The sequence below is a fragment of the Pristis pectinata genome, chromosome 9 (assembly GCF_009764475.1).
Source record: "Pristis pectinata isolate sPriPec2 chromosome 9, sPriPec2.1.pri, whole genome shotgun sequence".
NCBI classification, from domain to species: Eukaryota; Metazoa; Chordata; class Chondrichthyes; order Rhinopristiformes; family Pristidae; genus Pristis; species Pristis pectinata.
This window is the reverse complement of record NC_067413.1, coordinates 44444152-44466028: the sequence shown is the minus strand read 5'-3', so window position 1 is coordinate 44466028 and position 21877 is coordinate 44444152. Positions and strand designations below refer to the sequence as shown.

General features: G+C 39.8%; 1 protein-coding gene across 1 annotated transcript; it reads right to left on the bottom strand.

The window, feature by feature from the left end:
- Positions 1-4693: 4693 nt before the first annotated feature.
- LOC127574518 (F-box only protein 43-like) lies at positions 4694-21868 on the bottom strand. The gene is made up of 5 exons (XM_052023559.1): positions 21698-21868; positions 8286-9766; positions 7057-7159; positions 6220-6405; positions 4694-5668 (listed from the first exon to the last, which is right to left on the bottom strand). The coding sequence occupies exons 2-5, from the start codon at positions 9728-9730 to the stop codon at positions 5420-5422; spliced, it is 1983 nt and encodes a 660-aa protein (XP_051879519.1). The 5' UTR covers positions 9731-9766; positions 21698-21868; the 3' UTR covers positions 4694-5419.
- Positions 21869-21877: the final 9 nt, after the last annotated feature.

Sequence of the window (21877 nt, the reverse complement as noted above, 5' to 3'; positions counted from 1 at the left end):
TCTAAAAAAACATTGATTATCTTTCTTCCTGATGTGCGTCTCCTGAATGCAAATAATCTGAGCATTTAATCTATGAAAAACTTTAAAAATCTTCTTACGTTTAAGTGGATTATTTAAACCATTAATATTCCATGAAATAAAATTAATAGTCTTATCCATTTGAACAGATTTTAAAAAATATGGTATGTAAAGGGTTAATCTTGATATTTCCGAGTCTTACCAACAGGAAGAAGTAAAAAAAATATTCAAAGAGGAAACGGATGTGACGACAATTTAGACAAATTTGTAGTTTATCCCAGAATTAAAAAAACATAAAAACAACCCAACCCCCCTCCCCCAACAGCCCGAAACCTGGCCAATAGGCAGCCAGTAAGCTACCCTCTAATTGAACTAACCCCTGTTCTATTGGTGGCAGTAGTCCAAATTGAAAAAAATATATAAACCACCCATGTTTTGTCTTAAAATGAACAACATAATACAAACAGAGATAACGAACTCACAACATAGTTGTGAGATTGAAACAGAGCCAAAGGGCGTTAACAGTCGACAGTTAAAAAATACGGTTTAATAATTATTTCAAAAAGAAAGCAAACGATCAGTTATTTTGTTAAATTCTTAATTGTTATTAAAACAAAACATTAAAAATATTAAAAGAAGAAAAAAGAAAGGTTTAAATCTAAAAATTAATTAGATAATAAAACAAGTAGGTAGTAAATCAAAGGAAAAACATTGTGTCTCTTCCGCAATTTCATAGCTTCTAAAATTAAAAGCTAATTCAAAAGAAAATTCTTGGCTTCTTGAATAGATTTAAACCATTTACGAGATTTATCAGGCAGTGTAATTCGCAGCCTTGCTGGGAATAATAATGCAGGATGATAACTGCTTTGATAAAGACGAGCCATAATTGGTTTGCAGGTCAGCCTTTCTTTCATAACTTCTGGGGTGTAATCTTCAACTATTCAAAACTTCCATTGTTTAAATTGAATCATTCCACGTCTACGAGCGGTACGAATCAGGAGCTCCTTGACGCTGACAAAATGGAATCTTAGTATTACTGGCCGAGGTTTTTGATCCGGAGCAGGTTTAGATCTTAATGCTCTGTGAGCCCTATCCAAAATGGGCTGATGAGGGAACATTTCAGAACCAAAAACATCGACCAAAAGATTGGAGAAGAATTCCATAGGGTTACCAGTCTCGGTATTTTCTGAAAAATTGATGATCCTTAAATTTTTCCTCCTGCTGCGTCCTTCCAGGTCGATGATCCTCTGTTGTTGCTTTTCCAGGTTTTGCTTGGTCATAATTAAGGCTTTTTCAAGTGAGTGGAGTTTGGCATCTCTCTCTTTACCAGCTTGGTCGAGTTCAGCAATTAATTGCCTTTGTTTGGCATTCTCCTGGATAAGAGTATTTTGCTTTTCTTCAAAGTCTTTTAAAATAGACTTCAATTTGGCAAAGCTCCGATCAAACTTTCTGTCCAGATTAGAAATAGCTTCCAAAGTAGGTTGGTCTCCACTACCTTTACCATTAGCAGAGGCTTTCGATCTGGTGGTCATTTTCACAGTTAAAAATCAAGATTAAACTTGTGCCAGTATTGTAAAAGACTTATTAAAGGGTGGTAAATAATAGATTGAAAAATGCCTGGACCACAGCCAAGTTATGACTTAGTCCATCGAGTGACCTCACAATCTACCCCATTATGACCTTGCACCTTATTGTCTACTTGCACTGCACTTTCTCTGTAACTGTAACACTTTATTCTGCACTCTGTTATTGGTTTACCTTGTACTACCTCAGTGCACTGTTGCAATGAATTTGGCATCCTTATGAACAGTAAGCAAGACAAGTTTTTCACTGTACATGTGACAATAATAAACCAATTTACCAATTTAACTGGGCTTTGTGATCACATCTCCTCTCTTGGGAGAAGAGGATCACAGGCTACATTTAACTGCAAAAAAAAATGCAGTCCTGAGTTTCTTATGACCTTGGATGCTATAGAATTTCTAGGTTATAGATACATTTCAGTGGTTGTCCAGCAGAACACAAGCCATTGTGTATTGCTAAAAATATCTCAAAACAAGATGCTAGAACATGGCACAGGGTACATGAAGTTTAGATATGATGGCAAGAAGGAACACTAATGATGGAGTGATAATGGCACATTAAAGGCTGTAAAAATCAGCAATTCTGGCACATGTCACAAGTTGAGAGCTTGGAACTGCAGCAGTATTAAGGAAAGAAAAAAATAGCATTGATGGTATGGGACTAGAAAACTGTGCAACAGATACAAAGATTAGGAAAATAAAAATGGTGTGGGAAACTGGTAAACATAGCAGAGGTACCACTAGTGGAGCAACAATAATCCCAGGAAATGGGACATGATGGCTGCTGCCATCAGCACTGCAGTTTCTGGACATTCTTGGAGTTATTGTCTCTTGCGCTTGTGCTAAGCATAACTTGCATTTCCTGCAAATTAGCCTGTTTGTAGGTCCTCATGGTGCACATCATGTAGCTTGCAAGCCAGATTCAGTTCAGCCATTCATAAGCTTGTTGCTACCTTACCAGTACTTCTGCACCACCCTTATGGCAGAGTCCCAGTGATTATCATGACCAACCCCCTCACTATCAATATCCTGGAACACATATTCATTAATTTGATTACATCAATCACAGAAACATGGGTGGAGGAAGGGCAGGAATAGCAGCTCAGTGTTCTTCAGTAATAGTATTTTAAGGCTAGATTGAGGGCTGGGGGTGGAGGTGTTGCATTGATGATCAGGGAGATCATTACAGCATTACTCAGGGAGGATATCCTAGAAGGATCGGCAAATGGAGCTCCATGGGTAGAACTTACTTTGATGGGATTATACTAAAGCCCTCACAATAGTCAGCAGGATTTGGAAGAATAAATATGTAAACAAATAACAGAGGATTACAAAAGAAATAGGGTTGTAGTAGTAGGTGATTTTAACTTTCCCAATGTTGACTGGGATTGCTTTGCTGTAAGAAGCCTAGATGGGAAGGAATTCATTAAGTGCACCCAGAAAGGATTTTTCTTATAAAAAAATGTAGAGTCTTACTAGGGCAGGAGCTGTACTTGACCTTATTTCTGGGAATGAGGATGGGAAAGTGGAAGAAGGGTCTGTGCAGGAACCCATTATGAACAGTGGTCTCATTTTGGTAAGCTTTAGGTAATCATGAAAAAGGATAAGGTTGAACCTACAATTAGGTTTTAAATTGGGAGAAGGCAGACTTCAATTGTATAAGACTGTACCTGGTGAAAGTAGATTGAGACCAGCTGCTAGAGGGAAAAACATTTGATAAGTGGGAGGTGATTAATGCCAAGTCTCAAGAGTTCAGAGTCAGCATATCCCTGCAAGGGTAAAAAGCAAAGATGGTAAGATTAAGGAACTTTGGTTAACAAAGCAATTTGAAGGTTTGATCAGGAAAACACATGTCAGGTATGGGAAATTGTTACTCGAGTCCTTTGAGATCTATAGAGGATATAGGAGAGACTTTAAGATAGCATTTACGAGGGCCTAAAGGAGACATGAAATACCCCAAGCAACAGAATTAAAGAGAATTCCAAAACTTTTTATATTATGGAGCAATAACTAGCTAGGGGAAGTAGACTTGCTCAGGGGAAGTCTGTGTGGAACCAGGGGATATGGATGGGGAGGGTGGAGAGTTAGTGGAGGTGTAGAATAGAATGTGTTTATCAGGAAGTAGTGTTAGAAATATTGATGCACATTAAGGTGAACAAGTCCTCAGGGTTTGATGAAATCAATCATGGTGTTCTAGGAAGTAAGGGAGGAGATTGCCAAGGCTCTGACGGATATTTTTTGTATCATCTTTAGCTGTGGGTAAGATACCAGAAGACTGGAGGGTAGCTAATGTTCCCATATTCAAGAATAGCAATAGAGATAAGCCAGGAAACTACAGGCTAGTAAACCTTGCATCAGAAGTAGGGAAGCTATCAGGGGAAAAAAAGCTTGTGATCACTTGGAGAGGCAGAGGGTAGTGGTAGAGGGCTGTTTTTCCAACAAAGTCTGTAACCAGTGGTGTACAGCAGCAATTGATGCAGGGACCTTTGTTTTATCATATATATAAATAAATAAAATGATTTATGAGAATGCCTATGGACTGAAGCAAGTTTGCTGATGACATGGAGATTGGTGAGAGTTGTATGTGGTGAGGATGGTTGCCTAAGGGTAAAGAGGGACACAGATCAGCTGGAAAGTTGGGCAGAAGAGTTGCAGATAGAATTTAATCCAGATTAATGCAAGGTAATGCATTTTCAGTTGTCCAATACTGGCCAGACAGAGTAAACAGCAGGGACCTTAGAAGCATTGATGTATAGAGGACCACTGAAGTTCAAGTTCCTAGTTCCCTGAAAATGCAATGGATGTGGATAAAGTTAAGGGGTTTAGTTTGCTTGCCTTCACAGGCAGGGGTATAGAGAATAAGAGTTGGGACATTATGTTACATTTGTATAAGACATTGGTTAGGCCACACTTCTCCACTTCAAAATTTATGTGTGCCATATTTAAACAAATTTAGTTCTGCCAAAAAAATTAAACTCACATCTGCAATAATGCAAACATCCTGTGCAAGTATGAAAAGCTGGCAGGAAATTTTTTTAAAACCAAACAAGGAACAATTTGAAGGCCATGAAGAAAATGCATTCACTCTATTTCATGAAAATTTTTATTAAGCATGTAACAAATTAAAATCCACTTAAAAAGTCAACTTATTAACATATATAAAACTATACACAAAGGGTCTTCAAGAATCTTGACATACATGCTGCTTTGATTTTGCGCGCACAGTCAACATTTTAAATAGCTCTTCAAATACTTCAAAAATGGAGGAAAGTTGGATTTCAAGCTCAGTGAATGAATTCATAGAGCCACTGCCTTTTTTTTTGAAGAACACAAAAAGGGAGGTAGGAATGAGAGCAAGGGTAGAGTTTGCAAATTTTGCACCCTGATCAATATTGATCAACTGAGTCATCAATTTGTCCATTTTCAATCCCATGTTCCTTCCGTTCTTTTTTTTAAAAAAACTGTGCCCTTGAGAAACTTTAAACCACAATGATTTTGAAGCAGGCTTCCTATCATGACAGTACTGATGGATATCTGAAGATCCAACCCAAAACAAAAAAAAATCATTGGTTAAAATCAGATGTGCAAATTAGAACAAAGGAGGGAAAACTTGTAATCTGAACTACACATCTCCCTTCTCCACCCCCCCTTCCACTCATTAACTAGAAAACAATTTGAACAAATTGATAGCTTAAAGTATTCAAATATTTTTGTACACATGCACACAGCTAAGAAAAAACTCAAGGTGATGGAGGGAGAAGTATTTAGGGAATTTTCCTGGTTCTATTTACATATCAAGTTTACATTTTCCTTAAAATTTATAATCTTCTCAAGTTCCTCTTGCTTTGAGCACTTCCTGGCGTTCCACCTTTGTTGCCAAAATGTTTGGCAGACTTGCTGCCACATTCCCTGGATCCATGGAAAACACAAAAGCACTGTGTGCAGAAGTCAAATGCACAATCTTCTCGACTGCAGAGGCCTCTTTTCTCCATTGGATTGTACCTGGCAGGTGACTGGCACCGTGGGCATGGTTTTAAAGCCTCATCATTAAACAGTGTTTTGGCAACCTGGTGGTGACAATGTATTGTTTAGATTCTAAATTTTCTCCCTTTATCATTCTCTAATGATATTTGGGGGGGGGGGGGGGTGGAGGGAAGAGGGGGAAAACAGAGCTCAAGTTCTATTATCTTACCATGAAGAATAAGCATTGGAAAATTGTGTGGCCAGAGTCTAGCATAAAACTCATTTCTAGCACAAGGCTAACAAAATGTAGCAATTGGAAACATACAAGCAGTTGCAAAGTTAACTGAACACCAAATTCTAGGAATTGATCAAATTTATTTTTCCCTTACTGGGGAAGAATTGGACCACATTTTATATTTAATCTACACATTAACCATTAATTTTTGTAAGCCCAACAGGAGATAGACTGATGTGCAAATTGATGGTATTTTAAAATAAGTGCTGGCTCTGAAGCAGTTGTACCAAAAGTATCTCTAAAAGAACTCTAAATCCAAATGAAAATGCACGTTTGTATCAAACCAGCTTGCTCAGCAAATTTTAGTGTTGTCCAGATGTTGACTCTATGGGAAGCTCCAATAGGTTTCCTTACACTTACCTGTAAGAATTCTTCTCTTTTACTAATTGACCTGGAAGCACTACTGCATCTAGTAGTGGTTACCTCCTGTCGAACAGAGGGAGTTGGAGTGAAGACAACCCTTGCCTGTGCCTGAACAGATTTCAAAGCAGGGCGATCTGGGAGATTACATCTGGTTTCAGCATCTGCAGCCCAAGGTTGGTTATGCTGTTGGAAAAATTATTTTGGGTCTTATATCCCCAAATGGTGATAATAAAATTAAACATGCAATTTTTCTATTAGTTAACAGATCTTAATCTAGAAGTGTTTTTGAAATGTTTGGTCAACTTATTTCTTGTAGAAACATCACAAATTAGATAACTAAAATGTTACAATAAAAGGGAGAAAATGAGGTATTGAGTATAGGAGTCAAGAAGTTATGATGCATCTCTATAGAACTCTGGTTAGGCAAAATTTAGAGTATTGTGTGTTATCCTGGTCACCTCACTATTGGAAGGATGTTGAGGCTTTAGAGGGTGCAGAGGAGTTTTACTAGGATGCTACCTGGATTAGAGGGTGTGCGCTATCAGGAGAGGTTGGACAAACTTGGGCTCTTTTCTCTGGAGCAGTGGAGGTTGAGGGGTGATCTGTTGGAAGTGTATAAAATTATGAGGGGCATAGATAGGAAAAATTTATTGCTCATCCACCCTATTATTGAGCGATCCAATACCAGAGGCCATGCATTTAAGGTGAGAGGGGGTAGGTTCAGAACAGATGTGAGAGGGATAATACCCAATTTACAGCAAATAGCTTATTGATTTGTTAAACTAAAGCAGATTTTTCCCATGAAGAATCTTTAGAGTATGTAAAGAAACGTACCACTCTGTAGTTATGAATTTCATCCAAATACTGCTTTCTTTTGAGACATAGTGCTTGGTCTTGCTTGACGATTTTCTTCCAAACTTTGCTCACTTTCCATACTCTTATACAAAAATAAGGATTTAATTTGCAAAACAAAGACAAAAACCAGTGCATTTAGTGGATAATCTGCAGCATTGTCAGATGACATTTAAAGCCAAGTGCCTATGCCAGGCAAGAAGGAAGCAAAATAACAAAACAATTCTGTACACATTGAATTAGTCCAAAAAAGTGAACAGCCAATATGTTGCATGCTATTTAAACAAGTGTCAAACATTCATTTCTTTTTAAGCATTTTAAAATGTGTGCATGATTATTATTAAAGACTATCCCTGGTTTTATAGATATCCACAAATTGATTTTATCTTCAAGTTGGAAAATACACAAAAATCATTATGTGGTAACCATAACCAATACCTTCATGGTATTGTGATAAAGGGTATCAAAACACACAAGACTGATAAAAATGAACAATTACTAAAACTGGAGTGAGAGGAAACTAGTTCTGCTATTCAGAGGAACGAATGTATGCAAGTTCATCAGACTTTTGAACATAACATTATGGGAGCTCGTTCATATGTAGGAATGTCTATAACCCAGGGATGACTTGTATATTCTTACCATTTCCAACATCCTCTCCCATCCTAAACATGGCTTTTCAGTGATAATCACCCAACCTCCATTTAAAGCATCAAAAGCTTGTGCACGTTGAAGTATGCAATTTGTAAAATCCTTCCTATTCAGTAGTTATCTTTTTTTAAAGAAAGACTTAATCCATGTCTCCAAAAGTTAGTAGTAGACTACTATCAATGACAAATGTAGTTAATTTTAAGTGCTCAGACTAGAGCAAGTTGGACATTGTTAGGGAGGATGGTAGGTGGGGGGAAAATGAGAAGCAGAGGAGTAAACCATTTCAAGCACAAAAAGAAAGATGTACTAAAATAAGAGTACCTGGTATAGATGGAGAGATTGAAATTGAGTTTTGGAAAAACATCACATCCTTCCCTTCCATTATTCTAACGACTTGATTGTTTGCAAAAGCCATATGGCAGTAAGCAAAGTTTACATCCAAGTTCATAAAGTATTAAAAGGCTTTGAAGGATTTCTTTGGAGGGAGAGAGAGTGCAGGGAAGCAAAGAAGAAACAGACTAAAGATTTGGAGAAACTTGTCTGCATTCTGCCAATCTTACCTGCAGATATCTTCTACAGTGAGGCAATACAAAATTATAGTGAGAACGTGTGTCAAATTCCTGTTCAATAATTCTTTCAGAATATCCACTTTTTCCAAACCCATTTTTCTGCCAATTAGCCTATGCAGTGATGGCATAGATTCATCTAGTGCCTTTTCCTCCAATTCATTCTGACCCTTAGCAGTGATATTTCCCAGCCTTTTCCTTTTTCTCATGCATAATTCCTGTATCAACTGCAATGCAGGGGTATGAGAGAAATTCTCAAATTTTAGTCGAGAATCCTCCCAGTTATTTTCTTCAAAGACCAACTCATCGTCTTTATTGGGAGATATTAGTTTGCAATTTGATCCTTTTAGAAGAATTCCTTTGTGTTCGTCCTCAGTCTCAGATTGTGAGCCTCGCTCACTGAGAGTGGATAATCGCTTAGTTCTTTCCAATTTTCTAACAGACCTCTTATAGTCTTGCATCTTGGGGGTTCTCTTTTGATTTTTCACCATTTCTTGAAAGGAACTTTCATTTGAGAAGGAATCCAATGATTTTTCCAAACCAAGTGAATTATACCCACTGTCCTCTGTTGGGGTATCCAATTTGTCCTGTGAAGGGGTTCTTTGTAACATCCTTCCTGCAGATAAGTTAACATTGAAATTCACCGGAGTAACAAACAGGTCACCTCCAGATGCTTTAGGTTTTCCATGTCTAGATGGTGTTACAAAGGATTCACTTGAGGTGATTTCATCATAATCTTCAGAGCAAGAGAAACTGCTCAAGTCAAGTTTACTGAATGCAGTGCATTGATCAGATGTTGCACATTCAGATATTAACCGATTTTTACCCTTTAAATCATCTATTGTGGAGGTTCGCTGCTGTGCAAACAAATACCTTTTAGTTCTACATGAAGTACCACTTTCATCATCATTATTTAGAGTACTGGTTGATAAAACTTCAAAATTCAAATCTCCAGGAGAATTCAATGAGCTATCTGAAAACGATAATTTATCACACATCCTGGTACAAGGCCATTCTTCTGTACCAGCTACAGAGGACTGTAGAGTTTTACACAATTCCACATTCTCACTTGAGGAGAGATGGGACTCGAGGAGTCTCCGCCGTAATGTGATGGTCTTGCCAGTTATCCTGGGAGTTTCAAACAAAATTGGTGAAATAGAGTTGGTTCTTTTCCCATCAAGCCTTCTTTCAACAGAAAAGGCCCTGTCACTAGAGAACTGTCTCTCTTTTCTCACTACTGGAGACACATCAACAGTGCGTGAACCAAGCTCTTGTATGCTTCCATTGAAGTATTTAGGCGAGTGCACGTCACTTTCTCCTTCATTATAGCCATTCTCCCTTAATGGCTCATGCTCAAAGGATTTAAACTTTTCATGATTAGCTCCTTGGGGGTCAGAGATGGTCAGCTGATCATAAGAATTGTTCAGTAACCTCAACATCTTGACACGAAGGACTATACAATGTCACCAGCAGCCCTAGAAACAAATAGCTACATTTAAAATGAAAAGTTTTGCTTTGTGCCAGAAATTAATTTACAATTTTTGCATTTGCATTGTTTAATAGAACAGCAATGACTTAGGTAAAAGGTAAATTGTTGTCCACAACTATGGCCACATCTGGTAAATAGGAATTCCATTGCTCTTAATAGTTCCCTTAACTAATTGTATGGCTTGGGTTCAACTAATTGTTCTTTAAAAATAAAGAAATTCAAGAGTTTTTTTGTTGTTTCATTGAACAGCTACAGTATAGGAAGAAACAATCTGACCAATCATGCTAGAACTATCTAGCCACTTCCATTTTAGCTTTATCTCTCTCCTCCTCCCCCATTGCTTTATAGTTCCTTTCCTGGGCAATTACATAACTATTATATAATCTGCTTTCAGACATCACTTTCCAGATCATGACAGCTTGCTGTGTATGAAAAGTTTCATCGTCTGTCTTTTGATTCAACATGATTGGTATAAGCAGCAATGTCTGTTGGCTCTTGACCTTTCTGCAACAAAACAATTTCCCTACATTTGCTCTATTTGGACCTTCTGATTTTGAACACTTAACTTCCATCTTAACATTCACTGCTCCAATGAGAAGAACCCCCATCTTCTTTATTCAAGATGATACAAGTTCCTTATCCCGTGAACCTTCTTATATTTTCTCTGCATCCTCCGAAGGTCTTCATGTCTTTTAGTTCAGCATGACACATTGTTGCAGTAATAAGTGAACCTGGTGTTTTATATGGAGCCAACATAAATTCCCTGCTTTTGTACTCAAAGCCTATGGATCACATGTTTTTCTTAAAAGAAAAAAGGATCACTTTCTCAGCCTGTCATACGTCCTTGAAAGATTTATGCAGATATGCCCCAGATCTCTATTCCTTTTAACTTGCACCTTCTAAATTGCCTTTTTCTTCTAACATGCATCACTTTGGCCCTATGTTAAAAATGTCATATGCCATCATTGACCTGAAGAGTCAATTCTGTCTCTCTCCTCAGATGCTGCCTGTACTGCTGGGTAAGAAGTACATTGCTTCATTTAAAGATTTCCAATACCTGCAAGCTTTGTTTTGACCAGCCCAAAAACACTGGGCTAGCCAACTTCATGTCAACATTGCCACTATTCCTCCTGCTCCATAGTCTTCAGTCTTGCTAATACTCTTAAGTCACCTTCCCAAAATTCATATGCATAACAATCACATTCTTATCAATCTTCCCTATATGAAAGAAATCAAGTTAAATATTGTCTTTAAGAAAACTACTGACTTACCAACATTAATGCACACTTACAGGTGATTATGAATAATCCCCCACATTATGGTCTTTTATAGCTGCCCTACAAAAGATTAGAACGGCCATGCTGGATTTGCCGGGGGTCTCCCTCTCTCCCCTCAAACAATATTGCAAGCTCTAAAGGAATATGATCATATTCAGAGAGGCTACGAAGGGCACAGTAATCTAGAGCAAACAAATTTCACTGGGGGAACCACCAACTTCAGAGGGTTGAAATTTGATCTGGACAATGCAAATTGGCATCAAAGGTTCACAGGCAAAGTCAACCAACAATGTGTAGCTTTTTAACAAAAGATGGTTCAGGTACATTCAAGCAAGAGGAAACAAAATAGGCATCAATAGCCTAAGGTCTGGATGATATGAATCAGATAAAATGAATGTTAGCCATTTCTCTTTGCAGATACTGAGTAACCTTGAGTGCATCAGCATTGTTTTAATTATTAATTGTTATTTGATAACAAAATACTGCAGTTGCTAGAAACCAAGTGAAACAAGAATGAATAGAGAAATAGAGGATAAAGAAAATAAAAGACAAAGCGAGAGTTTGTGAATTAAAAGCATGGTAATGCCTTTGCATTTCAAGGGTAGGTGGTCAGTCCTTTTAGTTGCTTGGAGAACATTCAGACATGGATTGATAAGTGGCAAAGTAACATTCATCCCACACAAGAGATTGTTTGTTATTTAAGGGCATTACCATTTTCAGGCCTTCCATCAATAAAATTCTTGATGGGGTACTATTGCTAGGCACCCTGCAGAGCACAATGCTCCTCCCAACTCTCCAAAGCATTGCTACTATCTGTAGTTCTCTCCTCTGCCTAGATGAGGGTAGCTCCAACAACATCCAGAACAAAGCAGACTGCTCTTCTCATACACAATCCTCCTCCCCTAAACATACACTTTCACCAGCAGCATAACATGGCTGCAGCAAATACAAAACAATGCACCACAGTTACATCCAAAGGCAACTTCAACAATTCCTCCCAAGTCCATCATTCTAGCTTCTGACATTAGGATGGACAAGGACAGCTGGCACATGGTGGTACAATAACCACCAGGTAGTTTCCCTTAAATTCATACACCATCCCAACATGGAAGTGCATGGTCAGTCTTCCAAATGCCCCTCAACCCAACAACACTGCAGTCCCTGCAGATTGTGGCCAGAAAATTGGTAGGAGCTCACAAATTTCAAGGGAATTATAAATGGACAATAAACTTGGTCTTGCCAGGAATTACCCACATTATATATAATGAATAAATAAAAACATTGAACTTTCTAGACATCTGGCACCACTCCCCTGTAACAAGGGAGAAGGCACAATTCCAGCCAGTCATCCACAATTTCCATCATTATTCACCTCAGCAACATGGGATGCAACTCATCCAGACATGATGACTCAAGGATAGCCAGAATTTCTAAAATTATCTCTACCAATTTTTAGTGCATCCAACAGCTCAGCTGCCTCCTCTTTCATTCTGATGTGGTAGCAGCTTCTTTAATAAAGACCAACAAAGTACTCATTGACCTCTGCCTCAATGCTTAGATCTCAATTTCACTCACTTAACTATTCTTCTTGCTGCCCATTTACTATTTTTATGCCTGTGCAAGATTTCTGGATTCCCTAATACCAGTTTATTCTCCTACTCCTTGTGCTATGCTTTCTTCATCCATTATCTTTTCACAATCAGCCTGGGTTTTTAATACTTTTATTGGCATGCCATTTCTGCTTCACCGTACTGTGCTATCATCCAGACAGCATGGACTGTAACCATCTTCCTTTTCACTTAGTAGAAATGTGCCTGAGCCATTTAAAAGGTTGTTCATTTTACATTACAAGTTCCCAATTTAAGCTAACCAGATTGATCCTCTGAAATTGACACTCCCATGTAGTAGTACGTCTACTCTAGATTGCTCCTTGTCCTTTATCAGCCAATCTGAACCTTGTGGTGGAAGTAATAAGCATGTCAACAGCATCTGTGGAGACAGGGAAAAAAAGTTAACATTTCCAAGTAGATGATCTTCCATTAGGTCTAGAAGTTAAAAATCAAACAAAGTTGCAAGGGGGAGGACCAGAAGAAACCCAAATACATTAGTGATGGTGGCAGCAGAGGATGGTGAAAATTAGCTAGCTGGAACCAATAATATTTCATTCTCAAATGGCATCTTTAGCTGTCTGGAATGGGAATTTTGCAAGCTTGTGTCCATATACAGGCATGAAAAGCATTAAGAATACAAAATGTAATTCAGATTGCCAAAAACATACTGAACTAATTGAATGACAGCACATTTAAGGAACCAAGTGGCCATTTCTTGTTCTGATGCAATTATATGCAAGACCATTTTTGAAACTACTTGCACTGTATACAAAGCTACAAGTTAACTGTCCTCACCTCTTTTGGATACAGCAAAAGAAAATCCCCACTTCCTTCCCTTTATTCCATGGTCTACTGCCCTCTCCTACCAGATTCCTCCTTCAGCCCTTTGCCTCTTCTACCCATCACCTCTCACATCATTCCCTTTCACCCCCTCCTCCAGCCACCTTCCCACTCTCACCCATGCCTTGCCAGCCTGTGCCCCTCCCTTCTTATTCTGGCTTCTGCCCTCTTCCTTTCCAGTCCAGATGAAGGGTCTTAACCCGAAATGTCAACTATTTATTTCCCTCCATAGATGCTGCTTGACCAGAGTTCCTCCAGCATTTTGTGTGTTGTTCCAGATTCCAGCATCTGGAGAATTTCTGTGTCTCTGCTAAATTTGTGTTCATTAGGGACCAGATATATTGAGGGAAAATAGTCTATTTTGGGTCAAAATTAGATTCTATGCAATTACTAATATTAAGATTTAACTTCAAGCTTCTGAGGAATGGTATAAGCTTTCATTGATGACCTAAATACAAATCCTCAAAGTAAGCATAATGCAATAAAAAGTGTTCCCAACAGTAAACTGATGCAAGTTTGGGCAAATTACATCACTCAAATGTTAACCAAGGAGAATACCCCTCCACTCACTTCAGCTGAGAAATTTCAACTACATGCTGATGTTATATCCTAGAAACTGCAATTAGTTTTCATAACACAAACAGCGATCGAATATTTGTCCACCCTACATCCACTGAATATCTGCATCTTACAACATGCACCTACTTTTCAATTTCTTTCCTCTTCCGAAAGTTACTTACTCGAAGCTTTTAGCCTCATCTCTGGAACATGCAGACTAATCACGTACCCATTTCTGCACCACCCCCAAAACGTTTTTTTATTGTACAAACTTGCCCCAAGAGACTTAGTTCCTCACTCCTGATACAAGACCTACTGTAACAATAGTCAGTGATCAGTTTGCAGGGCAGATCGGATGAACAGCTTTCCCTAGTTTACAATCGACAACGGGAGGACAAAGGAATAACCTGCTAAATTAAACAAAGTTATCGCGCAGAAGTAGGACAAATACGGAAAAGTTCGAATTCATCCTAAGGAGGAAATGTTGAAACTAGGGAGGGGGTGGGGGAAGAACTAACGGGCGCTTAGGTTGATTTCTAGAAAATTTAAAAGGTTTCTTAGATCTTTTGCGAAGTGTCTCAAGTATAGACTATTACCAGACCGTCACTAGTTCGTTTTCCCGATAGGGGTGCAATACTCCTTTAATTAAGATAGGACGAAGACATACACTTAGACACTATCTACAATAGGCAAAGCAAAACAAAACCGAAAATACCATGGCACATACTTAACTCAAAGTGTAACCGAATTTTTAAATGACAAATTCAAAAGGAGAGTCACCCTTCAGAAGGAGTCGCTCCAATTATTGCCTTGCGTGGCTAACACACGCATGATGAACGCCAGTGTAGAGCGACACGGTTAATTGTAGCCGGTGCCGAACCCTGCGCGTTGAATTGTTACACTGGGGTCTTGAGCAAGCCCCAGAGGGGAACCGATACTGCAGACAGAGCATTTGTTATAGTAACGTGCGGAGAACGCGCTCGGTCCTCCAGTCCCCGCCCATCGTCTTGGGAACCAGATGCTGCCACCACGCGAAGCCCTCCTTGCAGGTTCCCTCGTTTGGATTTGAATTTTGCGCCACTACAATGCAAGCCAGCCGTTTGCATTTGCCCGCTAAACGAGGATTAAATGACCGCCAAACGAAAAAGCAACCCTCTCACACAAACACCCTGTTCTTCAAATCACAGCATAGAGATTAGTAATTTTAAAAAAAACTGGCTGGTCCACAATTTCTAGCTTGGTCTCCGTACAAAGCGATCAAAACCGTTGTCAAATTCTCGCATACAAAAACCAAAGCAATCGCTTCCAGACTGACAACGTTTAAAGCGACTCCGCTCTTTACGTCAAGGAGATACTCTGAGGTGATACTCAGGATTTTCTTTTAAAAGTGAGAATTACAAATGTCGGCAGAAAGAGGGAGGTAAACGGGTGCTTCGGGTAGTGGAGTACCACAGGGCGCCCCAACTATTCACAATCTATATGGATGATTTGGCAGCGGGGATCAAATATGACATTTCCAAGTTTACTGATGACACAAAACTAGGTGGGAATCCGAGTAGTGATGAGGATGCAAAAAGGCTTCAAGGAGCTGTGGACGAGCGCAGTGGGTGGGCAACAACATAGAAGGTGAAAAATGTGGAGAAATGGAGGGCTACTGCTGCAGGAAAAATAACCCATTCTCTTTGTAAATGGCGAAAGAACAAGAAATGTTGATGTATGTAGAGACCTGGGTGTTTTTATACACGTCGTTGAAAGCTAATTGCAGGCAGAGTGAGCAATTAGGAAGGTAAATGACAAGTTGACAGAGTCCGAACCGCCATGCCCATTCCGATCACCAAGCACCTATCTACACTAGCCCCATTTACCAGTATTTAATCCATAGCCTTCTATGCCTTGGCAATTTAAGAGGACATTATTAGATACAAAAAGGTACACACCCAGCCAGGCCATACAATCCAGATTCCAAATACTATGGAAAAGAAAAATTCTTCCTCTTTACCCCAAACCCATGTCCTCTGGTTTTTGATAGCTATGGGGGAAAATGTTTTCTCCTGTCAATGCTCTCATGATTTAGTATACTTCTATCAGGTCCCTACTCAGCCTCCTCTGCTCCACTGGGTCCTTCTCCTTAATAAATACAGATCAGGAGGCCTCATCCATATACACCCCTCCACTGATTCCCCTTGGGGAAATCAAGAGGCATTTACCCATTTCCTAGTTACCCTCTTCCTCCTAATATACTTGGGATTTACTTTAATGTTGTCTGCCAATGATATTTCATGACCCATTTTTACCCTTCCAATTTCCTTATTAAGTATTCTCCTGCACTCATATTCCTCAAAGGACACTTCCTTTTTCAGTTGCTGATACCTTTCATACACTTCCATTTCCCTGGCATCTCCACAATCCTTCAATATTGTTTGTTATCCAGGGTCCCTAATCTCACCATCCTTACCTTTCACTCTCCTAGGAACATGTTGGCACTGAACTCTCACCCTCTCTCTTAAAAAGACCCCCACCTGCAGGATGTTGTTTTACCTGCAAGTTGCTGCTCCCAATCAACTTCTGGCTCTCCCCCACTTTAGGACCCCAACTTGAAGACCATCCTCATCTTTCACCTTAACTACCTTGACATTTACAGAACCATCATTATTCCCAAAATGCTTCCCCACTGACATTTCCACCAGTTACCCAGTTTCATTTCCCCAAGATAAAGTCTACTGGAGCTCTCTCTAGAATGGTCATCCAGGTATTGGCTCAAAACTAAAATTCTCTCCTCAAAGCACTTTACAAATTCAGACCCATTCAGGCCTCTTACACTAAGGCATTGACAGTCAATACTGAGGAAGTTAAAATCCCCACAACTATACATCTTATTTTGCAGTCTCTCTCTTCCCCCCTCCCCCCCCCCCCGTGTCTTGCATAACATATAATTTATGTTCTGTGTTATCTGAACCTACGTGCCTGTGATGCTGTTTTTCATTGTACCTGTACTTGTGCACACAATAAACTCGATTTGGCTATAACCCCATTGTTCTTACACCTTCCTGGAACTTGTCTACATATGTCCTCCTCCATTTTCCCACTGACTTATTAGGGTCATACTATGGGGCTCAAAGTGATTACCCTTTTCTTACTTCTACCCATATGGTCTCATTGGAAGAGCCTTCCAAGATGCCCTCCTTAGGAACTGTTGTGACATCCTCTAATCAATATTTCAACGTCCCCTTACCTTCCCAGTGCCCTAGAATCATGCCTAAAAACTTGTTTACCTTTTAGAACTTTCAGCATCCACTCCTGTCTTTTTTAACATTTGTGATGTGAATAATATGTTGCCATGTGGTGATTAACACTAAGTTAGTCTTACCATAAAGTTCCTTGCATTAAAATAAATGGGTTTTAACCCATTTTCCTGTACATGCCCTCATCTATTCTCCCTACTCAGAATAATACAGCATGGAAACATGCCATTTGGCCCAACTCATTCATGCCAACCAATGGGCACCCATCCATATTAATCTCATCACTTGATCCATTGTCCTCTATGCCCAAATGATTCAAGAGTTCATCTAGGTACTACTTAAATGCTGTTGGAAACCCACTCTCTCCATCAGTGCATTCCAGGTACTAACCACTCTTTGAGTGAAGAAGCTTCTCCTCATCTCCTCCAAAATCTCTTTCCCCCTTATATGTGTATGTCCTAGCTTCATTAGTACTCCCAAGATGTATCACCTCACATGTGTCTGGATTAAATGTCATCTGCCATTTTTCAGTCCATTTCACCAACACATCAATATCTCTCCGCAACTGAAGACTACCTTCCACACCATCACCACCAATATTTGTGTTACCTGCAAACTTACCGATCTTGCCTCCCACATCCAAGTTAATCATGTATATTACAAACAGCAAGGGTTCCAGCATTGATTCTTGTGGGACACCACTAGTCACAGACATTTAATTGCAAAAGCAATTTGATGTGTGGATTGCAAATTTTCTAGATTTTAGAAAGTCTCAGTCATCTAGTGAACCACTAATATAACCCCCAATTCAAGGAAGGAAACAGAAAGCAGGGAACCAGAAGTCAAGTTAGCCCAAAACGCCATTGGGAAAATACTGAAATCCATTATTAAGGAGTAACAAAACATTTCAAAAATCAACATCAGCAGAGTCAACATGCTTTTAAGAAAGTGAAATTGTGTTTTCCACGTTAGTATTCGGAAGATATAATAAGCAGCATGGGTAAAAGGCAAAACTGTAGATGCTGTACATTTGGGATTTCTAGAAGGGGGTCACACAAAAGTGTTGCTTCAGGGATGATAGCACAGAGAGGATTGGCTAACTCACAGGAAATTCAATGAGTCTTCTTCAGGTTGTCAAATTTTAAACTAGTCACACTGGGGCCCTCAACTATTTATGATCTATATTAATGATCTGGATGAAGGGACCAGGTGTAATATACCCAATTTGTAGATGATTAAGTTAGCAAGCTGTGGAAAATATGAAGTTACCACTTTACTTTGAAGTACATAAAAGTAGAAAATGTTTTAAATGGAGAGAATACAGAATTCTGCTATACAGAGCACATTCTTGTACATGAAACAAATTAGCTGGCAAGCATAGCAGCTTGAAGGCAAATTAAACATTGGCTGTTATTGCAAAGGAGATGAAGTAGGGAAGCCTTCACTGCAGGCATTGGCAAGACCGCACCTGCAGTACCATGTACAGTTGTGGTCTTATTTAAGGAGGAGTGTGTGCATTGGAGGCTATTCAGAGAAGATTCACTAGATTGATTCCTGGACTAAGGGCTATCTTACAAGAGGTGAGAGGGGGCTTAACAGGATAGATGCCAAGAGGGTGTTTTGTCTTGGAGGCACCTATAACTAAAGAGCATTGTTTCAGAATAACTGGTCACTCATTTAAGATAGATGAAGCAGAAATTCCTCCTAGAAAATTATGAATCTTTGGAATTCTGTACAGCAGCAGCGTTAAGGATTCAGGAGAATAGGCAGGATAGTGGAGCTAAAGGATCAGCCTTAATATTATTAAATAGCATGACATGCTCAGGGGACTATATGGTTGTTTTCTTGTATTTAGTGAGATCCCATTGAAGGATCTTCAAGACTTAGACACAAAAGTCATTTTCTTTGGAGGTTTGAGTATTTTGAAGTAAAAATGTTGTTTCCCAGATCTCTTATGGGTAGGGACCCTACTTCAATCACATGACCCAAATTCTGTCCATTTGTTACCATTACAGAACATTTCTCAGTTATCCACAGAGTCAAATAATTCATTAATTCCCAAAATAGCAATCAGAAACAAGTATGTAAGAGTTTCTTTTTAAATTTTGGCAAGAGTGCACAAGATATGCAGAAGTTATCATACTGAAGAAATCTCAAATCAAGCTTAAAAATTTACACATGCAGAATTTTTACTTAACTATGAGTATTTCTAATACATCCTGCAAGTGTTGGCTGGAAGTTCCAAAATTTATGACCCTCCTTTTGCTAGTCAAATCTAACCCAAGTTACAACTCACCAGCTTCCAAGCTCACCAGCACCTCTACTTCCTCAGGAGGCTAAAGAAATTTGGTTTGTCCCCTTTGACTCTCACCAACTTTTACCGATGCACCATAGAATACATCCTATCAGGATGTATCATGGCTTGGTATGGCAACTACTCTGACCAAGGCCGCAAGAAGCTGTGGAGAGTTGTGGACACAGCCCAGCGCATCACGGACACTAGTCTCCCCCTCCTTGGACTCTGTCTTTACCTCTCGTTGTCTTGGTGTAGCGGCCAGCATAATCAAAGACCCCACCCACCCAGGACATTCTCGCTTCTCTCCTCTTCCATCGGGTAGGAGCCTGAGGGCACGTACCACCAGACTTAAGGACAGCTTCTACCCCACTGTGATAAGACTATTGAACAGTTCCCCTATACAATAAGATGGACTATGACCTCACAATCTACCTTGTTATGACCTTGCACCTTATTGCACTGCACTTTCTCTGTAGCTGTGACACTTTACTCTGTACTGTTATTGTTTTTTTTACCTGTACTACATCAATGCACTCTGTACTAACTTAATGTAACTGCACTGTGTAATCAATTGACATGTAAAATCAGTTTGTAAGACAAGTTTTTCACTGTACCTTGGTACAAGTGACAATAATAAACCAATACCAACTTAAACTTGGTTTGAAGGTTTACCAAGCAATCCTAAAGTGCAGGTATCCATTAGAAACATACTTGGTCATTTTGCACAAGGTAGTCATTCTTTGGGACTTCCTACCTCCCCCGGCACCATAACAAAAAAAAATTACACACAGAATCCTGGGCTTTATAGAGAAAGACTTAGAATACAAGAGGAAAGTAGCCCTGGTGAACCTTTATGAAACAAGTTTTGTCACAGCTAAGGGAGAGACTAAGGGAGCTAAGGCTTTACTCTTTGGAGAGGATGATGAGAGGAGACATGATAGAGATATACAAAATATTAAGAGGAATAGACTGAGTGGACAGTCAGCACCTCTTTTCCAGGGCACCAATGCTCAATACAAGAGGGCATGGCTTTAAAGTAATGGGTGGGAAGTTCAAGGGAGATATCAAAGGAAGGTTTTTTTTAAATCCAGAGTGTGGTTGGGGCATGGAATGCACTGCCTGGGGCAGCAGTAGAGGCAGGTACATTGGTCAAATTCAAGAGATTACTAGATAAGCCTATGGAGGAATTTAAAATAGAGGGATATGTGGGAGGAAGGGGTTAGTTAGTCTTAGGCAAGGTTTAAAGGTCAGCACAACATTGTGGGTTGAAGGCCTGTATTGTGCTGTACTATGTTCTACAACCGGAGTATTGCCCAGGTCTGCACCCAACACTTTAGGAAAGATATAAAAAGCTATAGAGAGAGAATGCATAGGAGATTTACCGAAATGATTCCAGGGATGAGGAATGTTAGTTAAGTAGCTAGAATGAAGAAAATGCTCAGCAGGTCAGGCAGGATGTTGTGGAGAGAACTAGAATTAACGTTTCCAGTCAATGGCCTTCCCTCAGAACTGACGAAGCAGGGGTTGTTCTTCAAACAATGGAGATCTCATTGGGGCATTTAAGAATATGAAGAGTTTCCATGGGGGATATAAAGGGAAACTGTTCCTTTGGCAGAAAGGTCAGGAACTAGGATACGTAGCAAAGATGAAGAACCAAGACAGGTACGCGAGGATTTTTCTTCAACACCGCAAGAGGTTAGGATCAAAAATGCACCGCCAAGAGTAGGAGCGAAACCAGATTCAGATGCAATATTCTGGAGGGAGCGGGATAAGTACCCAAATGGAACACGTTGGCAGGAGAAAGGGAATGGACGAGCCAAACTGGCGCTGGGTTCGGCAGACAGACTTGGTACCATCACCACTCTGTTAGTGTCTCGGAATTATCACTTTCCTTTTACCGCACAAAACGTTCAAGCCACAAGACAGTGGGGTTTCGCCGACGGTCATTCCAAAATTGGGAATCGGGTCGTGCGCACACGGAAAGTAGAAGCCAATCCCCCACCCTCCTTGTTACCGAGGATGGAGGCACCGTCCACACAGAAGGGCATTGAATCCGTCCAGTGCCCGCTGGCCATTAAAACCCAAGACACTTACACACAATATGTCACCGCCAGCAGAAGGAAACAACCCCGCCGAATTTTTTTCAGGCAAAGCTCCTCCGGAGCGACCACTGGTCATACGGAGATGGTTTTGCCTGCGACCCTCCTCCCACCCATCGCCGCCCCACCGACCGCAAACCTGCCGCTGGCAGTAGACCCCACGTTCGAATTTCGT

Bases quoted from the DNA above. Each gene is read 5' to 3' on its own strand.
- LOC127574518 (XM_052023559.1), bottom strand. From the start codon at position 9,730: ATGTTGAGGTTACTGAACAATTCTTATGATCAGCTGACCATCTCTGAC. The intron at 7,160-8,285 runs GTAAGATTGGCA...TTTTTGTATAAG, and splicing joins ACTGTAGAAGATATCTGCAG to AGTATGGAAAGTGAGCAAAG. The intron at 5,669-6,219 runs GTAAGTGTAAGG...TGTCACCACCAG, and splicing joins AAAGAGAAGAATTCTTACAG to GTTGCCAAAACACTGTTTAA.